The sequence below is a fragment of the Zeus faber genome, assembly GCF_960531495.2.
Source record: "Zeus faber genome assembly, chromosome: 15".
In the NCBI taxonomy this organism is placed as follows: domain Eukaryota; kingdom Metazoa; phylum Chordata; class Actinopteri; order Zeiformes; family Zeidae; genus Zeus; species Zeus faber.
Window position 1 is genome coordinate 27964577 of NC_137194.1, and position 22431 is coordinate 27987007.

Here is a 22431-nt window from a genome sequence, read left to right on the forward strand (position 1 = left end):
CAATACAGGACAATCCCGTATCATAAGGGACTGGAGGCAACACTAGCTGCGTGCTGCTGCGCTTTGTTTAATCCAATTGTCTTCTGGTAATACTTTAACCTAATTATTTTCAAACCTAATAAAGATTTATAGTAATAAAGTAAAACCTGTCACTGTGGGAATGAACGGTTACCAGATGACAAGGAAACAACTGCAGAAGTGGTGAGGTAGACGCCCAGGAAGGTACTCGGTGTATCATGCGGGAAGAGGAAGGAAGACAAGGACTCTTGGTGGTGGAATGAAGAAGTACAGGAGAGCATAGAGCAGAAGAGGTTGGCGAAGAAGAAATAGACACAGTCTTTAATCGTCACACGACACTCCACAACACATGCTTGCACACACGCTTGATGGTGGCCGGTGAAATGGCTCCTCTGCTTTTGACCCATCCTGGCTTGTCCTTCCTCTGGGGGCACAGCCAGGAGCAGTGGGCAGCATACGTGGACGCGCCCGGGGACCAGGTGATAAGTGTCCATCGCTGGTCAGACGATGGGTGCATGTTTTTGGTGGGGTCCTTACTGACGTGAGGTGGAGGAAACCCCATGTGAACACGGGGAGAACATGCAAACTCCACACAGAAAGGCTCCTGTTTTTGGAAGATAACCCGCCGGAGCACGGTGCCAACAGCGCCCCAGGCGGGAATCGAACCCAGGACCTTCTTGCTGTGAGGCAGCAGTGCAATGCACTGCGCCACCGTGCCACTAATAGGATAGTCAGAGAGATGAAGAAAGTAGACAGGAGTACAAGCTGATGCGGCGCAAGGCGAAGAGAGAAGCGGCAAAGGCAAAGGAAAAGGCATACGATGAGTTGTATGAGAGGTTGGACAGTAAGGAAGAAGAAAAGGACTTGTACCGATTGGCAAGACAAATGGACCAAGGATGTACAGCAGGTTAGGGTGATGAAGGAAAATGATGGGAATGTGCTGACTAGTGAGGAGAGTTTGAGAAGGTGGAAGGAGTACTTTAAGGAGTTGATGAATGAAGAAAATGAGAGGGAGAGAAGAGTGGATGATGTGGGGATAGTGGATCAAGAAGTGCAGCAAATTTGCAAGGATGAGGTGAGAACAGCATTAAAGAAGATGAAGAGTGGAAAGGCAGTTGGCCCAGTTGACAAACCTGGGGAAGCATGGAAATGTTTAGGTGAGATGGCAGTGGCATTCCTAACGAGACTGTTTAACACCATCCTGGAAAGGAAGAGGATGCCTGAGGAGTGGAGAAGAAGTGTACTGGTACTGATCTTCAAGAATAATGGAGACGTACAGAGCTGTAGTAACTACAGGGGAATAAAGTTGATCAGCCACAGCATGAAGCTATGGGAAAGGGTAGTGGAGGCTAGGTTAAGAGGACAGGTGGGGATCAGCGAGCAGCAGTATGGTTTCATGCCAGGAAAGAGTACTACAGATGCAATGTTGGCTTTAAGAATGCTGATGGATAAGTACAGCGAAGGCCAGAGGGAGTTGGACTGCATCTTTGTGGATTTAGAGAAAGCCTATGATAGGGTGCCGAGAGAGGAAGTGTAGCATTGCATGAGGAAGTCGGGGGTGGCAGAGTGGTACAGGTATGAGGGCAGTCAGACAGTAGTAAGGTTGTCACGACCAGAGCTAGGAGGGACCCAAACGCACGACAGAGAGACGGGAGGCAGACGATGGATGTTTATTAGCCCACACAGTGGAGCTGACTGGGGGGACCCGGTCAGGTAGAGATGGAGTAGGGCTGGGCAGGGATGACGATGACTGGGAGGAAGGGTCCAGGATCCGGGTGGAGAGGCGGGGAAACCGGGCTGGCAGCCTTGGTTGACGAGTGGAGACAAGCAGGTAAGGGGAAGACGAAACAAAGAGACATAAGCTAGGGACTTGTAACAAGCGCTAGGAGCTAGGAACTTGGAACTAGGAACTAGGAACTGAGCCAGTAGCTGTACAACTCGGGTAAGCTAGTTGACGGTCTGGCAATGAGTGACTGGGGAGCTGTCGAATAAATACTGTGTGAGTGATGCAGGTAATTGATCCCAGGTGTGTTAGATTGGCTCAAGGAGGGAGCTGCAGATGGGGCAAGAGTGGCCTCTACTGGCGCTGGGAGGCCGTGGGCCTAACAGTGCCCCACCTCTACAGAGGCCCCTTGGCAGACATCTGGATTGAAATTGAAATCCCGGATGAGGGAGGCATCCAGGATCTGTCTCCGGGGGACCCAGGAGCGTTCCTCCGGAGCGTACCCCTCCCAGTCCACGAGGTACTGGAGGCTCCTCCCCCGGCACCGCAAGTCCAGCAGGCGCCGCACTGTGTAGGCCAGGAGACGGTCGATGGTGGGGGGGGGGGGGGGGGGCCTTGGTGGGGCTGGAAACCACCGGCTTAAGCATTGCTTAAGGGGTGGACATGGAGGGAGGGAGGGAGACGGAGGCGTACGGCGCAGGGGTTGATGATTGACTCATGATTGATTGATTGGAGCGAGTTTTCGGGAATCCACCTTGAGGGGCAAGCCCTTTGTGGAGAGCCATACCATCTGTACAGGGACGTATGCGGGTGTGGGCGCACGGTGCCGGTTTGCTGCCGCTGGGACCTGGTGGAGGCCTGGAGTAGGGCAGAGTGTGCTCCAGGCGCTCACACTACCTTAGCGCCATTCCATCATAGGGTTGTGGGTCCGGAGCGAGGGGTACCCCAGGACCAGGGGGTTCAGGGGGGAATGGATGAGAGAGAACCTCAAGGACTCACAGTGGCTGCCGGAGAGTAGCAGCTCGAGGGGGGCCGTCTGGTGAGTAATCCGGGTCAGAAGTGACCCGGTCACCCCCTTGACCTCAAGCGGTGTGGGGAGAGGGACGGGTGTCAGCCCTAGCTAGCGTGCGGGCACGGGCTGTAGTCTACAGGCGGGAGGCACGGGCTGTAGCCTCGCCCCCTCCCTCTCGTGCCGGCGCTCCTGTAGCCGGTTGTCCAGGCGGATGGCAGTATCTACCAGGTGCTCCAGGTCCGTGGGCTCGTCCCGCCGCGCCAACTCATCCCGCAACTCGTCGTTCAGGGCGCACTGAAACACGTCCTGCAGGGCTCCGTTATTCCAGCCACTTTCTGCGGCTAGTGTCCAGATCTCGACGACGAGGGAGGCAACGGGGACCCTGGCGGAGGGAGAGGAGTCTTCTGGCGGCCTCCTTGCCGCGAACTGGGTGATCGAAGACTCTCCTCATTTCGTGGTAGAACAGATCGTAGGAGAGTCTCCCAGCGCCCCCCTGACTCTAAACCGCGGAACCCCAGCCGAGAGCCGCCCCCCTCAGGCAGGACATGAGGAATGAGATGTGGGCGCCATCGGAGGCGTACGACGATGGCTGCTGCTGAAAAACCACCGCGCACTGCACAAGGAAGGCGCGGCAGGTGCCAAAATGGCGTCATAGGGCGCTGGCGCCGGAATGAGGGGCTCAGGGGGGATGAGGGGGGCGCTGGGAGCCCTGGTGGAGGGAGGAGGAAGGGCCAGAAGAGCAGGGGGGGCGACGGGAGCCGGAGGAACCTGCAGGCTGCTGATGGCCGCCGAGATGTCCCGGAGGGCCTGGTCATGTTGACCAAGCAACACTCCTTGGTTCTGGAGTGCGCGGCGGAGCCCCTCTGTGTCGGCTGGGTTCATGTTTTATAGCTGAGCTGTCGAATAAATACTGTGTGAGTGATGCAGGTAATTGATCCCAGGTGTGAGATTGGCTCAAGGAGGGAGCTGCAGATGGGGCAAGAGTGGCCTCTAGTGGCTCTGGGAGGCCGTGGGCCTAACAAAGGTGTGCAGTAGGTGTGACGAAGGCATTCAAAGTGGAGATGGGTTTGTATCAAGGATCAGCTCTGAGCCTTTTCTTGTTTGCAATGGTGATGGACAGGTTAACAGATGAAATCAGGCAGGACATTGTAATCTGTAGCGAGAGTAGGGAGCAGGTTGAGGAGAGCCTGGAGAAGTGGAGGCATGCATTAGAGAGAAGAGAAATGAAAGTCAGCAGGACTAAGACAGAATACATGTGCCTGAATGGGAGGGAGGACGGCGAAAAGCTGAGAATGGAAGGAGTGGAGGTGGAGAAGGCAGATGAGTTAAAGTACTTGGGGTCGACCATCCAAAGCAGCGGAGAGTGTGTGAGAGAGGTGTAAGAGAGTACAGGTAGGGTGGAGTGGGTCGAGAGGAGTGTCCGGAGTGATCTGTGACAGAAGGGTTCCAGCAAGAGTGAAGGGGAAGGTCTACAGGACAGTAGAGAGACCAGCTATGTTGTACGGTTTAGAGGGTGTTGCACTGACAAAAAGGCATGTGGCTGAACTGGAGGTGGCAGAGTTGAGGATGTGATATTTTCATTGGGAGTGACAAGGATGGACAGGACTAAGAATGAGTACATTAGAGGGACAGCTCAGGTTGGACAGTTTGGTGGAAAAGTGAGAGAGGCAAGATTGAGATGGTTTGGACATGTGTGTAGGAGAGATGAGAATTACATTGGGAGAAGGATGCTGAGGGTGGCGCTGCCAAGCAAGAGGAAAAGAGGAAGACCAAAGGTTTATGGATGTGGTGAGGGAGGACATGCAGGCGGTTGGTGTAAGGGAGGAAGTTGCGCAGAACAGAAGGTATTGGAGGCAGATGATCCGCTGTGACGACCTCTAACGGGAGCAGCCGAAAGAAGGAGAAGAAGATGACAACTTACTACAATTAAGGGAGACTGCAAACATCAACTGCGCATGTGTGCAAGGATTTCTCCGTTGCAGCCTACATCTGTGTGTGCCGCCATCTTGGTGCTGCTCCGAATACATATCTTATTCATTTTGTCTGTTGGTTTGTCGGATCCATGGCATCCATAAAGTTCTGACGTCAGTTACATCTGCACGTAGCGCTATCTTGGTGAGGTCCCAAGTTTTGACCAATAACTAGACTGCAATGCTATCATGTGACCTGTGCATGCCTTCATTTGCACATGCGCGCACGTTGCTGCGTTGATAAAAAAAAAAAAAAATTTTTAATTATTCCACAATAATGGACCGATCTGGATCAAACTTGGACAACGGCATGTCGGAACTGCCCCGAATACACATTTTATTATTCTTGTCTGTGGGTGCAGCAGATCCATGACATGGACACACCGTTGATGTCATTAACAAAAAAACAATTAATTGGGGTTCAGGGCTGGACCTCTAATAATAGTAATAATAATAATAATAATAATAATAATAATAATAATAATAATAATCATCAGTTTTGGAATTTATGTTCAGGGGTCAGTGAATATTTCCCCTGCTTTCCACAGAGTGCTGCACATTTACCTTCCCATCAGGCAGTTCTTCTATGACATCATCCACCCAGAGTATAGCCCTGTGTGTGACGTCTACGCCCTTATGTTCCTGGTCGATGTCATCAACTTCATTGTCACCATCTACGGCTACTGGGCTTTTGGGGTACGGACACCATTGCTTCTATTTACCCAAAAGCACATTATCAACTGCTTTTACCATAGACACACTAACATTCACATTTATTATGTTTGTCTAACTGTCATTACCTGTCCCATTATTGACTATAATACATTCTTTTTACTATTGTTATCATTTGATATAAAAATGTGATGGAAATATATTAATTTTCAACAAAGAGCGTTAAAGAGCATGATTTGCTTATGTTGTTAAAGCATTTTTTTTGTTTCTGTTAACATGCAAAATAGGTTTTATAAAAAAACCATTTCTCTCTCAGAAATACAGTGCGGCTGCAGACATCACAGAGTCTCTGTCAGAGGATCAGGTTCCGGAAGCGTTCTTGGTGATGCTCCTCATCCAGTTTGGCACCATGATTGTGGACCGGGCGCTCTACCTGAAGAAGTCCCTGCTAGGGAAGTGTGTGTTCCAGGTAGTGCTGGTGTTTGGGATCCACTTCTGGATGTTCATCATCCTCCCTGGGGTCACCGAGAGGTTAGTGCTGAGTACTTCACTTCCATTCACTAAGTTGTTTATTCATTCATTCACTGAATTGGTTTGGCATTGTTAGATAATTTTAACTTATTTACACAGCAATTTACTTGGCCTTTTTTTCAGACATGGACTAAGAGCACGTTGTGATTTGAACGCATACGTTACACAATAAATATAAATGTGAAATACTTTCAATATCTTTTAATAAACGGTTTTGATCACAAAATTTAAATTGTCAACAAAAAAATGTCAAATATGTCTTGTGTCTAAATATATTCTGAAAACACCAATAGGTCGGTCCAATCGGTTGCAAAATATTGGCAATTATCAGTATCAAAAATTCTCTAAATATTGTGATATTTTATTTTGTCAGTATCGCACAGCCCAGCACCACATAAAAAAAACCCAAAATGCTGACAATGAGTTACTGTGTTCTTATCTAGGAGATTCAACAGGAACTTCATCGCCCAGCTGTGGTACTTTGTCAAGTGCTTCTACTTCGGCCTGTCTGCGTACCAGATCAAATGCGGGTACCCCAACCGTGTGTTGGGAAACTTCCTCACCAAGCAGTACAACTACATCAACCTCTTCCTCTTCCAGGGGTACAGTCATGGCCGGTTTAAAGGATGATGACATGACCAATATTGGCAAAATGCATGTATATGTACATGAAAATAACGTGAAACTTTTTGAAAGAAATGTGTCAAATAATGATTCAAATATTCAATTTGTGTTTTTTTTTTGTTTTTTTTTACTTAATACTAAACAAACCTATTCTACATTGTTTGTTTTATTTATTGAAATGTGACTCTTTATCTGATCCTCTCCCTTTCTCTACCTTTCTCCCCTTTCTATTCCCTGTTAATCTCCTCTGTTTTCCTCCACGGTCTTCTACCTCCTTCCTCAGGTTCCGGATGGTTCCGTTCCTCACAGAGCTCAGAGCAGTGATGGACTGGGTTTGGACCGACACCACTCTGTCTCTGTCCAGCTGGATCTGCGTTGAGGACATCTACGCCAACATATTTATACTCAGGTGCTGGAGGGAGTCGGAGAAGGTAAGGTTTATTTATTCAAATCAGTAGAATTAAGAACTGGAAATGAATGATTTATGATTTCACTCTCAAGATGAATATTCTACTTTCAATAACTTTTTCTTTGTTCTCAATCAATGTATCAATACAACTTACCACCATTTCAGAAGACTAGTCCTAAAAGGATCATCTGAACCAAACCAAACTCAAAACCTTCAATCCTCATCTTCCAGAAATACCCCCATCCACCAGGACAGAAGAAGAAGAAGGTAGTGAAGTACGGAATGGGAGGATTCATAATCTTCACTCTGATCAGCATCATCTGGTTCCCACTCCTCTTCATGTCGCTCGTCAAATCAGCGGCAGGAGTAACCAATCAACCACTAGACATCTCCATCCAGCTCAGCATAGGGGGATATGAGGTTCATCAATATCTCTTTTTGTCTGAACTCACTTGGCTTCATCTTCATCTTCACAGTCCAATTTCTTTTTTTTGTTTTATTTATTTTTATTATTATTTTTTTTTAACCTGTGCTGTTAGCATGCTGGGCATACACCACCACCAATCCCCCTCTTTGGAGAACTATTTATCATGTTTGGGTCTATAAACAACTGATCACTACTCTAACAGGGGGAGAATCACCACGGGTGAGACAAATACACATAGAACCAAACAACATTTACACAAAAACATAAACATTGGATGACAACATGTATTGAAACATAGACTAAATCGGGTCCAGGAAAACTGGAAAAACAATTGGGCACGTGGTCTCTTCCTGTCATAGTTTTAGTGGTAAAGCAAATTTCCAATTTCTATTCCAAAACGAAGTTCACATAAAGTCAAAAACGCCTTACTTGGCAACTTTTCACCAAGTTAGTCATGGCCATAGTCGGACTGGCCATTGGGAGCACCGGGACAAATCCTGATGGGGCAGTTGCTCTGTGGGCCACCTGAGCAGCCCATTATACACAAAACAAGAGCGAGAGAGATCTGTGTCGCCGACCCACTTTGATTATGCAGCAGTCCTCATAATCAAAGGGGCTGACAATACCTGGGATCATAGGGTGTTTCGGGTCTTTCAACTTCAGACACCCTCACCCAGGCGACGTGACCGGGAGTGATCAGTTCCCGGCCTGTGTCCAAGAAGCATTCATCCACGGCTTGTCTCTTCTGATCCACAGCCATCTAGAGGCTTTCTCCGCTGCCTCTGAAGCTCTACCGATGGCCTTTCTTTTGCACACACCAGTGATGCCCAGGAGGCTATACGCTTTGCACAAGGACTTGCTCGCAAAGCCCCTGCCTCCCACCTCGATGGGCAAACACTTTGCACGCCACCCCTTTCTGCAGCACCTTTCCACCAGCTCTGCATATTTCTCCCAACATGACCACTTGTTTGGATGTTTCCGAGAACAGCACAATGTCCGGTTGAAGGGTGGTCTCTACGATGGCTTCGGGCAATTGGGAATGAGTTGGGTTTCCAGGTCCACCCTCATTTGCCAGTCGCAAGCTGACCCAAGAAGACCTGCCTGGGCTTTTGGGCGCGGGTTTGGATGTTGTCCCCCTCTCAAGAATGCGATTTCTCGTCTTGATGGTGGGAGACGCTTGCTCTGGTCAATGGCGCTACAGATGGACTCAGGGATTACCTTCAGCACTTGGTCGTGTTGCCAGCGGTACCGGCCCTCTCCCAAAGCTTTAGGACAAGCGCTGAGGATGTGCTCCAGAGTTCCTCTTCCTTGGCACAAGGGACATGATGGTGAGTCTACCTTGCCCCAACAGAAGAGTTAGACAGGCTGGGCAGAACATCGTACACGGATTGAACAAGGAACTTGATGCGGAAGGGTTCAGCCTTCCACAACTCAGACCATGTGACCTTGCGATCCACTGCCTGTTCCCACCTGGTCCATGCACCCTGCTGCCTCATTCCCACTGGCTCACACGCAGCTCCTCGACCCCAGCTCTCACTTCTTTCTGGACCAAGTCCCGCCTCTCTTTCTCCTTTGACTTGATGTAGTTGGTGCCCAGTCCTGCTCTGCCAACAGCCACAGATCCCAACAGCGCTCTGTGGCGTAGACGTGATTCCGCCTGGTCCACTGCTTTCAGTGCCCGCCACTTCCTTCCGGTCCTCCCCTCAATGCCTCCCTAGGACACTTTTGGATCCCTGGACTTCCTGTATTGCAGCACCTCCCTTGCTCTGGCAACCTTGAACTCCTCACTCAGACTGTTGCAGGGGAGTGTCAGTTTATTACTGTTGCCATTCACGGCAATGCTGCTCAGGCTTCTTGGCAATCCGAACCACCTACGGAGGTGGCGTCTAATCCTCCTCTCAAACCACTCGACTGTTGACAGTGGGAATTCATACACCAGCAGAGGCAGCACAGTATCCTGGGAAGGATGCCATGCTGGTATATCCAGGCTTTGAATTTCCCCGGTAGTCCTGATCTGTCAACAGTTTTCAGCCATCCCTCTAGTTTTTGGTTGGTTGCTCTGATGGAGGCAGCGTCCTTCAGGGAGCAGTTAAAGATTTTCCCGAGACTCTTTATGGGTTTTTCTGTAACTGATGTAATCTGGATACCTCCGAGGGAGAAGCGGAACCGGTCTGTAAGCTTCCCTCTCTTCAGCACCAGAGACTGGATTTTGACGGTTTGAAAGACATCCGAGCCCAAGTGATTAATCTCTCCAAGCCCTGGAGGATCCACCTACTTCCTGAGACTGACGCGGTTGTAACTGTCAAGTCATCCATCAAAGCCCTGATGGGGGGCTGCCGGACTCCAGACGTGGATACTGGTCCTTTGTACTCCACCTCAGCTGACCTGACCAGCATGTTTATGGCCAAGGCAAAAAGGTTCAATGAAATTCCAGTTGGTGCCACTCCGATGTGATGGGCCCAGAAGTAAATCTCAGGCTAAAGATGTTATAATAATCCAAGATGAGGTCCTTGATGTTACTTGGGATGTAATGTCGTTCCAATGCTGTTTGAACCAGTTTGTGAGGTACGGAGCCAAATGCATTGGCGAGGTCTAACCATAGCACTACCAGGTCGCCTTTTGCTTCTCGTGCCTCTCGGATGAGCTGTGTTACCACACCGCTGTGTTCTAGCAGCCTAGTACCCCTGGAATTCTACCCTTCTGCACAGAGGTGTCGATGTAATGATTCTTCAGGAGGTACTCTGTCAGGCGTTTGGAGACGATACTGAAAAATATCTTCCCTTCCATGCAGAGCAGTGAGATGGTCCTAAAATGCTCGATGTTAGTAGAGTTCTCCTCCTTTGGAACCCATGCTCCTTCTGCAAATCTCCATTGTTGGGCTACCTTCCCCCTCCTCCAGATCACCCTCAGGATCTTCCACAGACGGAGTGTGAGCTTGGGGCACCTCTTATACACCAGGTAAGGCACTCCACTGGGTCCAGGTGCTGAGCTGGCCCTGGCAGCCTCGACCACAGCTTGAACTTCTTTCAAACTGGGCTCTTTGATGTTAAAGTCAGTGGTTGGTATAGGAGGGCTGATCAGGGCTCTGCACTCTCCTAAGTCTACTCCTCTTGTATGTGTTTTGCAGATGGTTGTCAATGTCCTCTTTCGAGCACACAAGTTGGCCGCTGCGCTTCTGTCCTAGCAGTTGTTTGGTGAATCCATATGGATTACCTAGGAAGGCAGCGCGTTTCCTAGATCTTTCTTTGGTACGCCTCATGTGCCACACTGCTCTACGGAGAGTTATGAGTCTCTTTCTGAGGATGTTAGGGAGTTCTGCAAGCCCGCTCTTCTCCTCCTCACAAGCCTCCTTAAACTGCCTTTTCAGAAGTCGCAGTTCTTGTCTCAACTGAGTAATCTTCTCTGCCCTGCGGTTCTTGATGTATTGACCTTTGTTACCACGCTTCTCCACTATACCAAACCTCTCAGTGCCGAGGCTGATGATTATGGTCGTCATTGCTTTAAGTCTCCTATCTGCTTCTCCCTTCAAGGTTGCTTCCAGGATACTGTCCACGTCGTCATCGAATTGGTGCCACTCGTTCTTGCTGCTGGCTGGGGGCCACTTAACTCGCGGGTGTTGTGCTGTGGGTGGTACTAGAGCTTCTGGAACTCGGAGGTTCTGGGCACTGTGGGGTGACTCCTGGCCTGGCTCCTCCTGCGTCTCACCAAGGTTGCTCCTTGTGCGTTGCTGCAGCTGCTCGCATAACAAACACTGCATCTTTGCTTGGTGGATCTTCAGGCCCTGCAAGTTTTTGCAGCTCTTGCCACATGCATAGCACTCTCGTTTTCATTGTTTCAGTTGCATGGGTCATTGCCTGGTTGTCTGTCTGTTTGGGGTGCTCATTCTCCCCCCCCTCTCGGGCTCCCCTGGGGGTGTGTTTTTTTGGGAATTTTCGTAGCTTAATTAGGTTCTTCTTCACAAAAGATGCAATTGGGTTGCTGGCCCTTCCTGCCCCGGTTGCCGTCTTTCCAGACTGTCAGCTGTCTTTCCAGCAGTCGCCACTCTATTCGTGGTAGTCAACCAGCCTTTTCCTGGAAGTCACTGGCCGAGCCAGGTTGACATGATAGTAAAATACATCCCATGATGCACTTGGACACATCCTCAGTGATAGTGTAACGTAGTGTAACGCAGTGCTCCTTTTAAAGAAAAATACAACTCAATTATATTTTTTTTCATTTATAATAAACAAACAAGATTTCATTATAATCTCCACGTTTTGCCAATGATTTGGTCGCCCAGTTCTCTAAGGGTACTGCTCTCAACCCACAGATAGAACATTTCTGGTCCAACTTGATGGACCCTATTCCCCATTTCCAAGACTGGTTAGATTTATTTGACTGATATTCAGATTTATTTGACTGATACTGTATATTTTCAATAATAAAAATTTGTTAGATCTAAAATATATTATTATTTCTGTGTAATCCATTTGGAGCTACAATGTGATTTTTGACTTCTCTGTTGCTTTTTCAGCCTTTATTCTCAATGACGGCCCAGGAGCAGAACCTTGTGGCGTACAAAGACGCCAACTTCAGCCGGCTCACCAAAATCTTTGCAACCCATCCAGTAAGAGCATGGTCATTCTACTGTGAACTTTAATGATGGCTTTTCTTTGGGTCTTTGTCAATTTCTTTAAATAAAATTATATTTATATTTTATTTTAGGGTTCAAAAAGTACAAATATTGCCATGTTTTTGTTCCACCCATGCATTGTTGCAAAAGATTTTGCTCTTATTAGTTCTTTCTTTCTTCCTTAAGCTGGAAGGTCCACCTGTGTTTAAAATGCACAGCCTATCTGGCGTAGTGGTATATGGTTAATAAACAGTTGTTCCCAAAAGTTGTGATGTGACAATAATAATGGTAGCAGTTCAATACGGTGCCTTTTGTGGAAACATTACATCACATTAAATTATGTAGTTTTGTCCAAAGCAACTTACAATAAGTACATTATACAGAACACTTTATCTCTTCCCCTTTCTCTCTTCCAGTCCGCCATGCAGTTCATAATGAACTACGAGGCAGAGGATATTGTCGTTGCCAAGATCAAGAGTGACGCCAGCCTGCTGTGGAGCATCAGCCCCGCCAGCCGCCAAGCCATGATTCAGGAGCTCAATATCTCCTCCTACATCTACATAACACTGCGTTGGACTTTGCTCAGGTCAGAGTGTGTCTTTCAATCCGGAGAGGCAATGTTAATAAAGAGTTTCTTAAAGGACTCCATTGAAAAGCTTCATGGTTGGCTTTGGCAGCATAGAAGTACAGATCTCCATAATCCAGAGCAGGAAAAATGGATTGCACACTATTTATTCCCTGCATGTTCAAACTGAGATTTTCATCGTACAATATAAGCTGTTTCTCTGCGTATATGACACTAATGTACTTCAGCTTCATCCTCTCCAGGAATGCATCCCTGTCCATGAATGTGGAGTCCATGGGCGAACACACCGTGAAGTACAGCAGCCATACCCTGAGGGACGGAATAGTCCAGATGCTCAGAGGTCACAGCGGAAGTCCTGTGTGAGTTCCAGTTAACTTCCGGTGACCGGACGTCCCAGTTTGTCCGCGACTGTCCCGGTTTCAGCAGAATTAAAATAATAATAATAATATTATACTTGTTTTCAGCATTTACATATATTATATACTGTACTGCATACAGGCAAGCAGAAAAGAGTGTGCATGAAGATCCCACCGGAGAAGTAGGCGTCGCCATCAACACGCCCACTTGCTCGCTGTGTAGTGTGTGTGTGTGTGTGTCTGTGTGTGTGAGGGCCGGTGCTTCCTAGAGGCGACTCCATTGCGCGTCCCTGTGCCTCTCCATTACCTTATTGAACCAAACAAAATAAGCACCGTGCATAACGGGTGGCGGGGGGGGGGGGGCCCTCATCAGTCACTCTCTTACCCCCCCCCCACAGATAACTTTGGATATTTCCAATATACATATACAAGTTTTAAATGTTTCTAAAATCAAATTATATCTGCAAAGGGTAGAAATCTGATCCAAAGCTGAAACTCAATGAAACACAATTTTTTTTACGATTTTCACCGAAAGAGACAATGACAAAGTTAATTGTTTTTGTCGAGCAAACATGTATAAAAAACTGAGTTCACTCAGGAGATAGCAAACATGCTGTGCTCCTCGCTTGTTGTTGTTCAGGATCATTCAGTCTCTTCTGCCAAAGTTCATCAGAGGTCCCAAAGGAGTAGAATCCAAGATGGCAACCAGGTTGAACGTTGGTACGTTATAAAATCCAAACATCTATTTCAGTAAATTAATTGCAAATGTAACAGTAACTTCTAAAGATAAGTTGTCAAGTTCAGGTAATATTCCAGAAATGACAAAAAAGCAGAATGTCCTATCCTCAAACCTACCGAATATACCCCCCTATGTACCACTCTTCCCCATCCCAAGAGCATTCGGAGCGCCCGGAGGACGTCCAGACGCTGGCCTTCTTCCGGCCCCTATCCATCCGGCTGCAGCAGGCTGAGGGGCGGGAAGAGAGCAGCGACCAGTGGTGGGTCGTGGAGGAGTGCACACCGGGGGTGCCACTTGTCGGGAGCAACTGTCACAGCATCGAGATGGTGGTGTTCAATGATAAAGTCAGTCCGTCCAGTCTGGGGTTCCTGGCCGGACACGGGTGGGTGCCACACGCTCTCTTATCCTTTTAAGAGAATGACGGGTTTCCACCTTGATTAGATAGTGCAATGTTTATACTACAACTGACTTTCAGTAACAGGAAATATATCACTGTTCTCTCAAGAAAGACATAAATCCTGGTTATAATACAGGCAGTCCCCGGGTTACGAAGGAGTTCCGTCTTTAAGTCTGTAAGTAGAATTTGTATGTAAGTTGGAACGTACGACTCACATCTAGCGTAAATTAGTCAAAGGTTTGTCCAAGTATATAGTATATATTTGACATAAAACATCTTAAATTTAACAATACAGTAATACAAAAAAATAATAAAAAATGTAACTACAGTACAGTATTTATAATTGAGTGAGAGAGAGAGCAACGACAGTGTGGGTCGTTGTTCCCCCTCGGGCTGACGAACCTCTGAAAACACGTGTTTTAAGCGTCCGCCCATTCGTTAGTATGAACCATTGTACGTAACTCCATTTTTTTAAACAACAGGCTTTACGGAGCTCTGTAGGTAAGTACAGGCGTTTGTTAGTCCGTGTTCGTAACCTAGGGACTGCCTGTATTCACGTTTCTTTACAAATGTCACTAAATCAGGCGCATCAGTGTAGCTCACATTGGGGAATCCTGGAATCTTCGGCATTTGGGTGCATTTAGTGTTTTACCGCCCTTCCATAGCTTACCCTGACCTCACCCACACCAAGCCCATGCCTAAACTTAACCCTAACCATCTCTAACCCTCATACAAACCATTTTACTGTGATGTAGCCCATGTAAAATGCTTCGCAATCACATACATTTAAACCCTTACCTTCCCCACGGCAGCATCGTGGGCCTGTACATGTCCGTGGTGCTGGTCATCGGAAAGTTCATCAGAGAATCCTTCAACGGGATCTCCAGGTCCATCATGTTCGAGGAGCTGCCATGCGTGGACCGGGTGCTGAAGCTCTGCACAGACATCTTTGTAGTGCGGGAGACGGGAGAGATGGAGCTGGAAGAGACGCTGTGTGAAAAGCTCATCTTCCTCTATCGATCGCCAGAGACGATGATCAAAATGACCAGGGAGAAGAAAGACGACTAAGCTGCAAGACCAGCTTCTGTAGCTCTGAGGCTTTTTGAGATGAAACTCCATGCAGTGTCACAAAGAAAGAGGGAGAGTTGGGAGTCTCTGTGGTTAGCTGCATTTTTGTATTTATTTTTATTGTATTCAATATCCTAAGTCCCAGTCACTCTTTTGCCAGGGACTGTACACACATCCATTATAAACAGGAAACTAGTTTTTACAATCTAAGGATCTTAAGATTGTTGGACACCAGGAATGTAACGATACCTAAGGAGGTGGATGAATTGTACTTAAGTGGACACTGATCTTGGCTATCGCGATTTAAGCTGTCAGATGGACCTGAGGGGGTCAAATCCCTCTTGCAATTAAAAAAAACAAACTGCAATAACTAACTGTAAATGGGGCAGAACTGCCAAAAAGCTGCTCAACTACAAGATATGAGCAAATCACATGCATCTCACGTCATCTCATTTTAATTTACTCTAAAAAGTGTTTTTCTAAATGGATTGAATTTACCAATTGAAAGCACATTCTATTTAATTCCTGTGATCTCAGCCACAAATCTGTCATCCAAATTTAATTCTTAAGTTAGTTTGTTGGTTTTACAGAACTTTAACTTATTTAATTAAGAACATAATTGTTGACCAACTATTAGAATTCAATGTTGGAATTTAATGTCTATGAAGATATAAGCAATTGTCTCTTTACAATGCATGCATTTAAGAGTGCTTCTGATTTAGGTTTTTACAAGTTTCAATTAAAGAAAAATCCTACTCTAAAGTTGCACACCATAAACATCAGATTTTAAGTTGTGATACTCCAATACAGACTTGTTGTTTGGGCTACAGGGCTTCCTCAGACATTTTTGCCAGGTTTGTCTCAAGAAGGAATTGAGTCGCTGCCCTCAGGGTAGGAAATAACCTCACTAGGCCCTTGTTCATCATGCTGCCAAGTTCCACCCCTGTAAATACCAGTCTTCCTGTTCTGTACATTACCCATGTAGTCAAGCACAATGTTTAATTTTTATGAAAATAAATTCTTCACTGAGCTATAAACCTTCAATGTGTGTTTGTTGTTTTTAAACAGTCTATAAAAACAGAAAAATCCTGAACAAGAACTTCATATTTTAATAGTTTTAATACATTTTGTTAATTACAAATGAAAGGGGGAAAAAAAACAAAAACTGCAGTTGTTATTGCATCGAGGTCCCTTGGTTCTCAACAGCTCATCTTGAGATCAAGCATTTTTCCTCCAATCAGAAAAGACGACGACCTGCAGAGCAGGACGGTGGAGGGTCCTCATGCTTCCGAGAAACCATCTACACCATGATCACAGCTCCTGGAAGAACAGTAAAATAACAGAATATGAGCCATTAATATTAGAAATCTTTCAATATGACGCATGACTTTAGATTATAGTCAATTACAACCGATTAATACTAGCAAACTAGGAAATCACAGAGTAACTCACGATACTATCACAATAACATCATGCATTGCCTGTCTTGTACAATTGTATATACAACACATCACGATATCTGTGTAACTGAAAAAAATAATAACTCCCCTAAAGGCAAAAAAAAGCAGGAATTATGTTTTCACTGCGTTTCGGTGTCTGTTTCACAGAATTTGACAATGAGATGAAACAACGTACTGCAAAAAGATGTCCAATTTTTAAACAGTATCTTAAAATATTCAATCAATACTCAATTGCTAAACTAAAGCTTAAAGCTTTGAGGGATGCATGATACCTCCTTCCTTTGAACATGGCAGTGAATGAAGTTTCAATTCGCCCCCAGTAACTAAATTTAAGATAATATATGGTACTTTATTAATCCCCAAAGGCAAATTAAAATGTGCAGCAATAACAAACACACAATTAAAAAAATTATTAAAAAACAAAACTATTTTGAATTAAATTAATTCAAATAAGTAACCAATATCATGTTCAATGTTGCACGTTTATAACAGACCACATTTCATGAAAATCAGTTCAGAATTAAGCAAGTTCCGGTGCATTTCGGTCTTTCCCATATCGTAAAATTGTGGCTACTCGAGATCGCAGATATGTGATCCGATCGCCAGGGGGGGCGGTGGGAGTAGGAGGAGAGGGTGAATGGATGCTCAGCCCATGTTATTGATTTTGTCGTGTCAACTGCCATTCAACACCAGCTCTGGGAGGGCAGAGGTGGAGAAAGAGGGAGAGACAAAGAGAGGTAAAACCATGTCAGTTTTCGTGTGATCATCCACTGACAAGGCCTCCACTCAGAGCAGCGGAGCCGCAGAGCAGATGGGTGGGAGGGGACAGGAGCGCTGGATACTGCAGAGGCGCGTGGAAACGCACGCGCACATAATCCGAGAACCATTCATAGATTAAGGGTGCCTTTTTCTTGGATGGCGAGCCATCTAAGAAATCACATTGAATTGAAATGTGAGATCCTGTGAGTGCTAGGGAAAGTTTGGGTGTGTTTTCTGATAGTTTCGAAGAGATGAACTATTCTGATAAATACATCACATACATCATACAAGTGCAGCGCATTGAAACAACAAATGAATGACTCAAAAGGCTGTGCAAAACCAAGTAAGTTAAGTGAAAAAAATAGTGTATAGAATAGTGTGTGCATGTAAAGTGTGCAGCAGACAAAGTATTTATTCGGGCGTTTGTTTCTTCGTATCTTCTCATTTAGTGGTCGTCTATCATAAATACCCACGCTAGAGTTGTGAGGGCAGCTTTCTGTACCGGGTCACTTAAGCTTTTTTTTTTTTTTTTTTTTCAACTTTTAATCTACTTTCTACTCACATCCAGACTTGGGTTTCAACACCTTGACGTTGGACTCTGCGGCTTTCAGCGCCTCGCTCCTGAACTGCGGCTTGAGGGCGGCGCGCACCGCGGACGCGCAGATCGCAGAGAAGCGGATGTAGCTGAGGGCGTAGAGGGCAAGAACCGTGTTAGTGACATTATACCATAGAAAGCTATTATTATTACTACTACTACTACTAGTGCGACCAATACGTTTTTTCTCCAAGCAATATATTAATCTATTTCCATTACAAGATACACCACGTACACACGGACTGCTAGCTGACATTACCCCCCATGCTAGCGGGTTAGCTTAGCGAAGGGCTTAATCGTCGAGCTAAGGATTAGACTCGTGGCATGCAGCATCTCAATAACACATCACAAAGCTCCATTTGCAATCGGAGACTTGAACAGAATTCAGCCGTTCAACTGAGTTTGTAGCCGGTTTCTCACCTCAGGCCCGCCTGTCTCCAGTATGCAACCATCTTGTTCGTGTTGTGGCTTCAAGGACAGGTCGCAAACGTGCGTTATGACGTCATAGGAGGTTGCCGCGCACTGACGCACTGATTGACAGCGATGACAAGAACCTAAGCCCCGCCCCCAAGCTCACTCGCCGTTGCCGCAAAACGTCACATAAGGTTGAAATATTTGCAATATTTATGGATAAATATTCTATAATTACTGCAACTCGTGTGGACCTTTTGTATATGTCCTGTAAACGGAGTGTGATATCATCGCATAGTGTGACTCATCGTCTCACACCGTCACTATGCGAAGCAAAATTCCATTATAATTTAAAAAACGCTAAACTTAGGAATATAGGGTGCTATTGGAGGGGCTATTGCTGTATTGCTACAGTAATATAATATTGCTGTTATTGTTTTCTACTTTATTCATTCGTCTGGAGTGTGCGCATTACATATTTCTGCCACCAGGAGGAGTGCATTGAGGGGTTGTTCAAAGGGTTTGCTTCCAATACGTTTTTATTTATAAGTGAGAACTACAAGAAAAATATCATCCGTTACATATCACACATATGACAAAAAGATAAAATGGATATCATTTCCGAATTTAATACATTTTAATGCTTTTGTGTTTTGAACTGTAAACAAATAGGTACTGTATAACGCAATTCGTTCATAGAATTAAAACAGTCTGGCTTGGAAAGAGCGTTTGCATTTATTAATACAATATTTACAGGTTAAAAAAAATGTAGTCAAATATGTAGTATCAATATCAGGTCCATGTGGTTTTTCTGATTAAAACATTTCAATTCATTATTACTCAAGGCCTCATTTAAAGCAGTCTTCTTCTTCTGGCGTATGTCCTTAGACCTTCAGCTCCGTTGAGGCGAGCCAGTCCAGCCCCCTAGCATCAAGGTCAATAAGACCACATTTGCCGTTCGGGGACCGGTGTTTGGGGCAGCTAGTTAGAATGTGTTCCACAGTTTGTAGTGGGTCTCCAGACTCCCATTGGGCACTGTCCGCGCTGCCCCACTTCTGCATTGCTGCCCCGAAGCGTCCCACACCTGTCTTCAGGCGGTTGAGGGTTGTCCACTGTTTTCGGGGCAGGTGCTGGCCAGGAACATCCGTGGGATCTTCAATGTAGTGGTGAAGCCTAGATGGTTCTGCTGACTTCCACTGGTCCCTCCATCTTGCCTTGACCCATGAGGCCTTGGAGATGTCGGCTGGTGTTGTGCGCAGCAGTTCTTGGGTGTGTATGGCAAAGGGGCGCCGGGACTTGAGGCGCATGCGCTGTGGTGTCTCCGTGGCGATTTTGGGGAGGAGGTGGGATTCACTCGCCTGTGCTTTCGAGCAAGGGCCAGCATGGCTCCTTCTCGCCTGACCTCTGCTGGAGTGATTCCTCCGAGGAGTGGCTCGTAGGCATCCGGAGACAGTCCGTAGGGCGGTGTTAAGGGCAGTGTCCAGCTTGTTGATGTGGGGGCTACGGCACAAGACCGGAGCACACTACTCAGCACTGGAGAACACCAGGGCCTCGGTGGAAATGCGCAGTGTCTTTGTGGAGGCTCCCCATGTGGTGCCGGTTAGACGACTTATTAGCGCGGCGCTGGAGGTTGTCTTTGCCTTGACCTCATCCAGGTGTTGTCTGAATGACAGTGTTCTGTCAAGCTTCACGCCAAGGTATGTGGGGAAGGGCTGGTACTGTCGCCGGGTGTTGTCAACCACGCTTTTATCCAAAGCGACTTACAAGGGAGAATAGCAATGTAGCTGAATGTTATTCTCCCTTGTAAGTCGCTTTGGATAAAAGCGTCTGCCAAATGACTAAATGTAAATGTAAATGTAATGTCTAAATGTAAATGATGTTCATTTCACGGGACGCTTCTTTGTTGTAGAGGTGGAACACTGATGATACAGCCTTGTCAGCACTGAGCTTGAGGCGCCAGTCCTTCAGGTATGAAGACAGGATGTTCATGTCTTCAGAGAGGCCCTCCTCTACTGCTTCCCAGGATGGCTTGCTCAGTAGGATGGCCAGGTCATCTGCATAGCTGTACTTCCTTGATTGTGTGGCAGGTAGGTCATGGATGTATGTGTTAAACAGCATTAGGTGCCAGCACTGAACCTTGTGGGACACCGTTCTTGAGCTTTCTCACCCTACTGCTTTGGCTGTTGCTGGTGTGTAGCGGAAAGCTGCGGTTGCTCAGAATCTCCATTATGAAGCTCACAATGTGCTTGTCTGGGATGGTTTCCAGAAGCTTCATGTGTAGTCCATGTAGCCAGGCAGTGTCACATGCGGCTGTGAGGTCCAGGAAAACGGTGCCGGCCTTCTCTCCTGCCTGTCCTCTATGTCTTGGCACAGGAGGGTCAGCGTGTTCTTCGGGCAGCTGGGGGTCGATCACTGGGTTGAGACGCGCCAGGATATTCTTATGAGGTGCTTCTATGGAACGCAGAGCAATGAGATGGGGTGGTATCCCTTTGGGTCATCGCTTGGCTGTTTGGCTTCAGCAGGGCGATCACCTTGGCACGGCACCAGATCTTTGGCAGCTTTAAGGTAGTGTATACTAGTGACTCCTGCTGGTAGGGATCATTAGAGCAACCAAATCATAATAAATCACGTGAACATTATAAATACACCGATCAGCCACAACATTTAAACCACTGACAGGTGAAGTGAATAACATTGCTCGAGATGACCATTGCTCGAGGTACCACTGGAATGAGATGTTCCAATGGCACCTGTCAAGATCCCACAGAAGAGCTCCTGTAATACAAATTGCTGAAAAAGTTAATGCTGGCTATGATAGAAAGGTGTCACACTGCTGAACACACTGTGCATCGCAGCATACTGAGAGTATGGGGCTGCGTAGCCTCAGACTGATCAGAGTGCCGATGCTGACCCCTGTCCACCGCAGAACGCACCTACAATGGACACTTGAGCATTAGATCTAGACCACGGAGCATTGGAAGGAGGTCGTCTTCAGAGGTCTTGTGGAGTCCATGCCTTGACAGCTGTTTTGGTGGCACAAGGGGGACCTACACAAATTTAGGCAGGTGGTTTTAATGTTGTGGCTGATCGGTGTACATATACACAGTATATATATATATATATATATATATATATATATATATATATATATATATAGACAGAGATAGAGAGAGAGAGAGAGAGAGAATACTTACAACTCTCAAATGTGCTGCTAGAAATTACCATGGCAGAAGTTAGTTCAGTTCAGTTCAGTTTGACAACACAATGCCAAACAAGTTAAAAGTTTGGATGGATAAATGATAAGGTAAGGGAGTACATTCCGCAACCATAGAGATGCTTTAACTGCCAAAGAATGGGACATACAGCACAATAGTGCAAGGGGAGGCAGAGATGTGCTAAATGTGGTGGAGAGCACGACTATGGAAAATTCGTGAGAGATGCAAAACTAAAATGCTGTAATTGCAGTGGTGAGCATACTGCCGTATATGGAGGCTGTATTGTGCAATGGCAAGCAAAAGAAGTACAGAGAATCTCGGGGGTGGGGGCAGGAACCTGCTCAACCTCGGCAGTGGGGGCAGGAACCAGCTCAACCTCGGCGGAGGGGGCAGGAACCGGCTCAACCTCGGCGGAGGGGGCAGGAACCGGCTCAACCTCGGCGGAGGGGGCAGCCGGCAGAACGGGCAGCGGGACCGTAGACACCGGAGTGGAGGGACACACGTAATTTCCACCAATTGAAGGCCAACATATGGCCGGAGGGATCCGGTCGGGTAGGGATGGAGCAGGACAAGGCAGGGATGGGTTCCAGGATCCGGGTGGAGAGACAGGGAGCCGGGCTGGCTGGAGAGGGACGGACAGGCTTGGTCAAGGAGAGGAACAGGTTAGGGCAAGACCAAACAAGGAGAAATAAATGAGGAACTGGCCAGTAGCAGTACAACTTGGGTAAGCTAGTTGACGGTCTGGCAATGAGTGACTGGGGAGCTGGAGAATAAATACTGTGTGAGTGACGAAGGTAAATGATCCTAGGAGTGTGAAATTGGCTAAAGGGAGGAGCAGGGGATGGGG

The 22431-nt window shown here is 46.8% G+C and overlaps 2 protein-coding genes across 2 annotated transcripts in view; one reads left to right on the plus strand and one right to left on the minus strand.

The window, feature by feature from the left end:
• Positions 1–16179, plus strand: part of LOC307241314 (piezo-type mechanosensitive ion channel component 2) — a gene marked incomplete at its 5' end in the record, with an annotated part of 59135 nt that extends 42956 nt beyond the window's left edge. The window contains 11 exons of the mRNA XM_080015351.1: positions 5272–5419; positions 5712–5926; positions 6370–6528; positions 6834–6981; positions 7191–7379; positions 11900–11992; positions 12415–12584; positions 12827–12943; positions 13581–13660; positions 13836–14061; positions 14889–16179. Of these exons, the coding sequence (XP_079871477.1) occupies positions 5272–5419; positions 5712–5926; positions 6370–6528; positions 6834–6981; positions 7191–7379; positions 11900–11992; positions 12415–12584; positions 12827–12943; positions 13581–13660; positions 13836–14061; positions 14889–15144 (1801 nt within the window). The 3' untranslated portion in view covers positions 15145–16179. The remainder of the gene's footprint in view (positions 1–5271; positions 5420–5711; positions 5927–6369; positions 6529–6833; positions 6982–7190; positions 7380–11899; positions 11993–12414; positions 12585–12826; positions 12944–13580; positions 13661–13835; positions 14062–14888) is intronic.
• Positions 16180–16244: 65 nt separating this feature from the next.
• Positions 16245–18491, minus strand: atp5f1e (ATP synthase F1 subunit epsilon). The gene is made up of 3 exons (XM_080015173.1): positions 18379–18491; positions 17926–18047; positions 16245–16464 (listed from the first exon to the last, which is right to left on the minus strand). Coding segments are annotated over exons 1-3 (156 nt in total). The 5' UTR covers positions 18411–18491; the 3' UTR covers positions 16245–16462.
• Positions 18492–22431: the final 3940 nt, after the last annotated feature.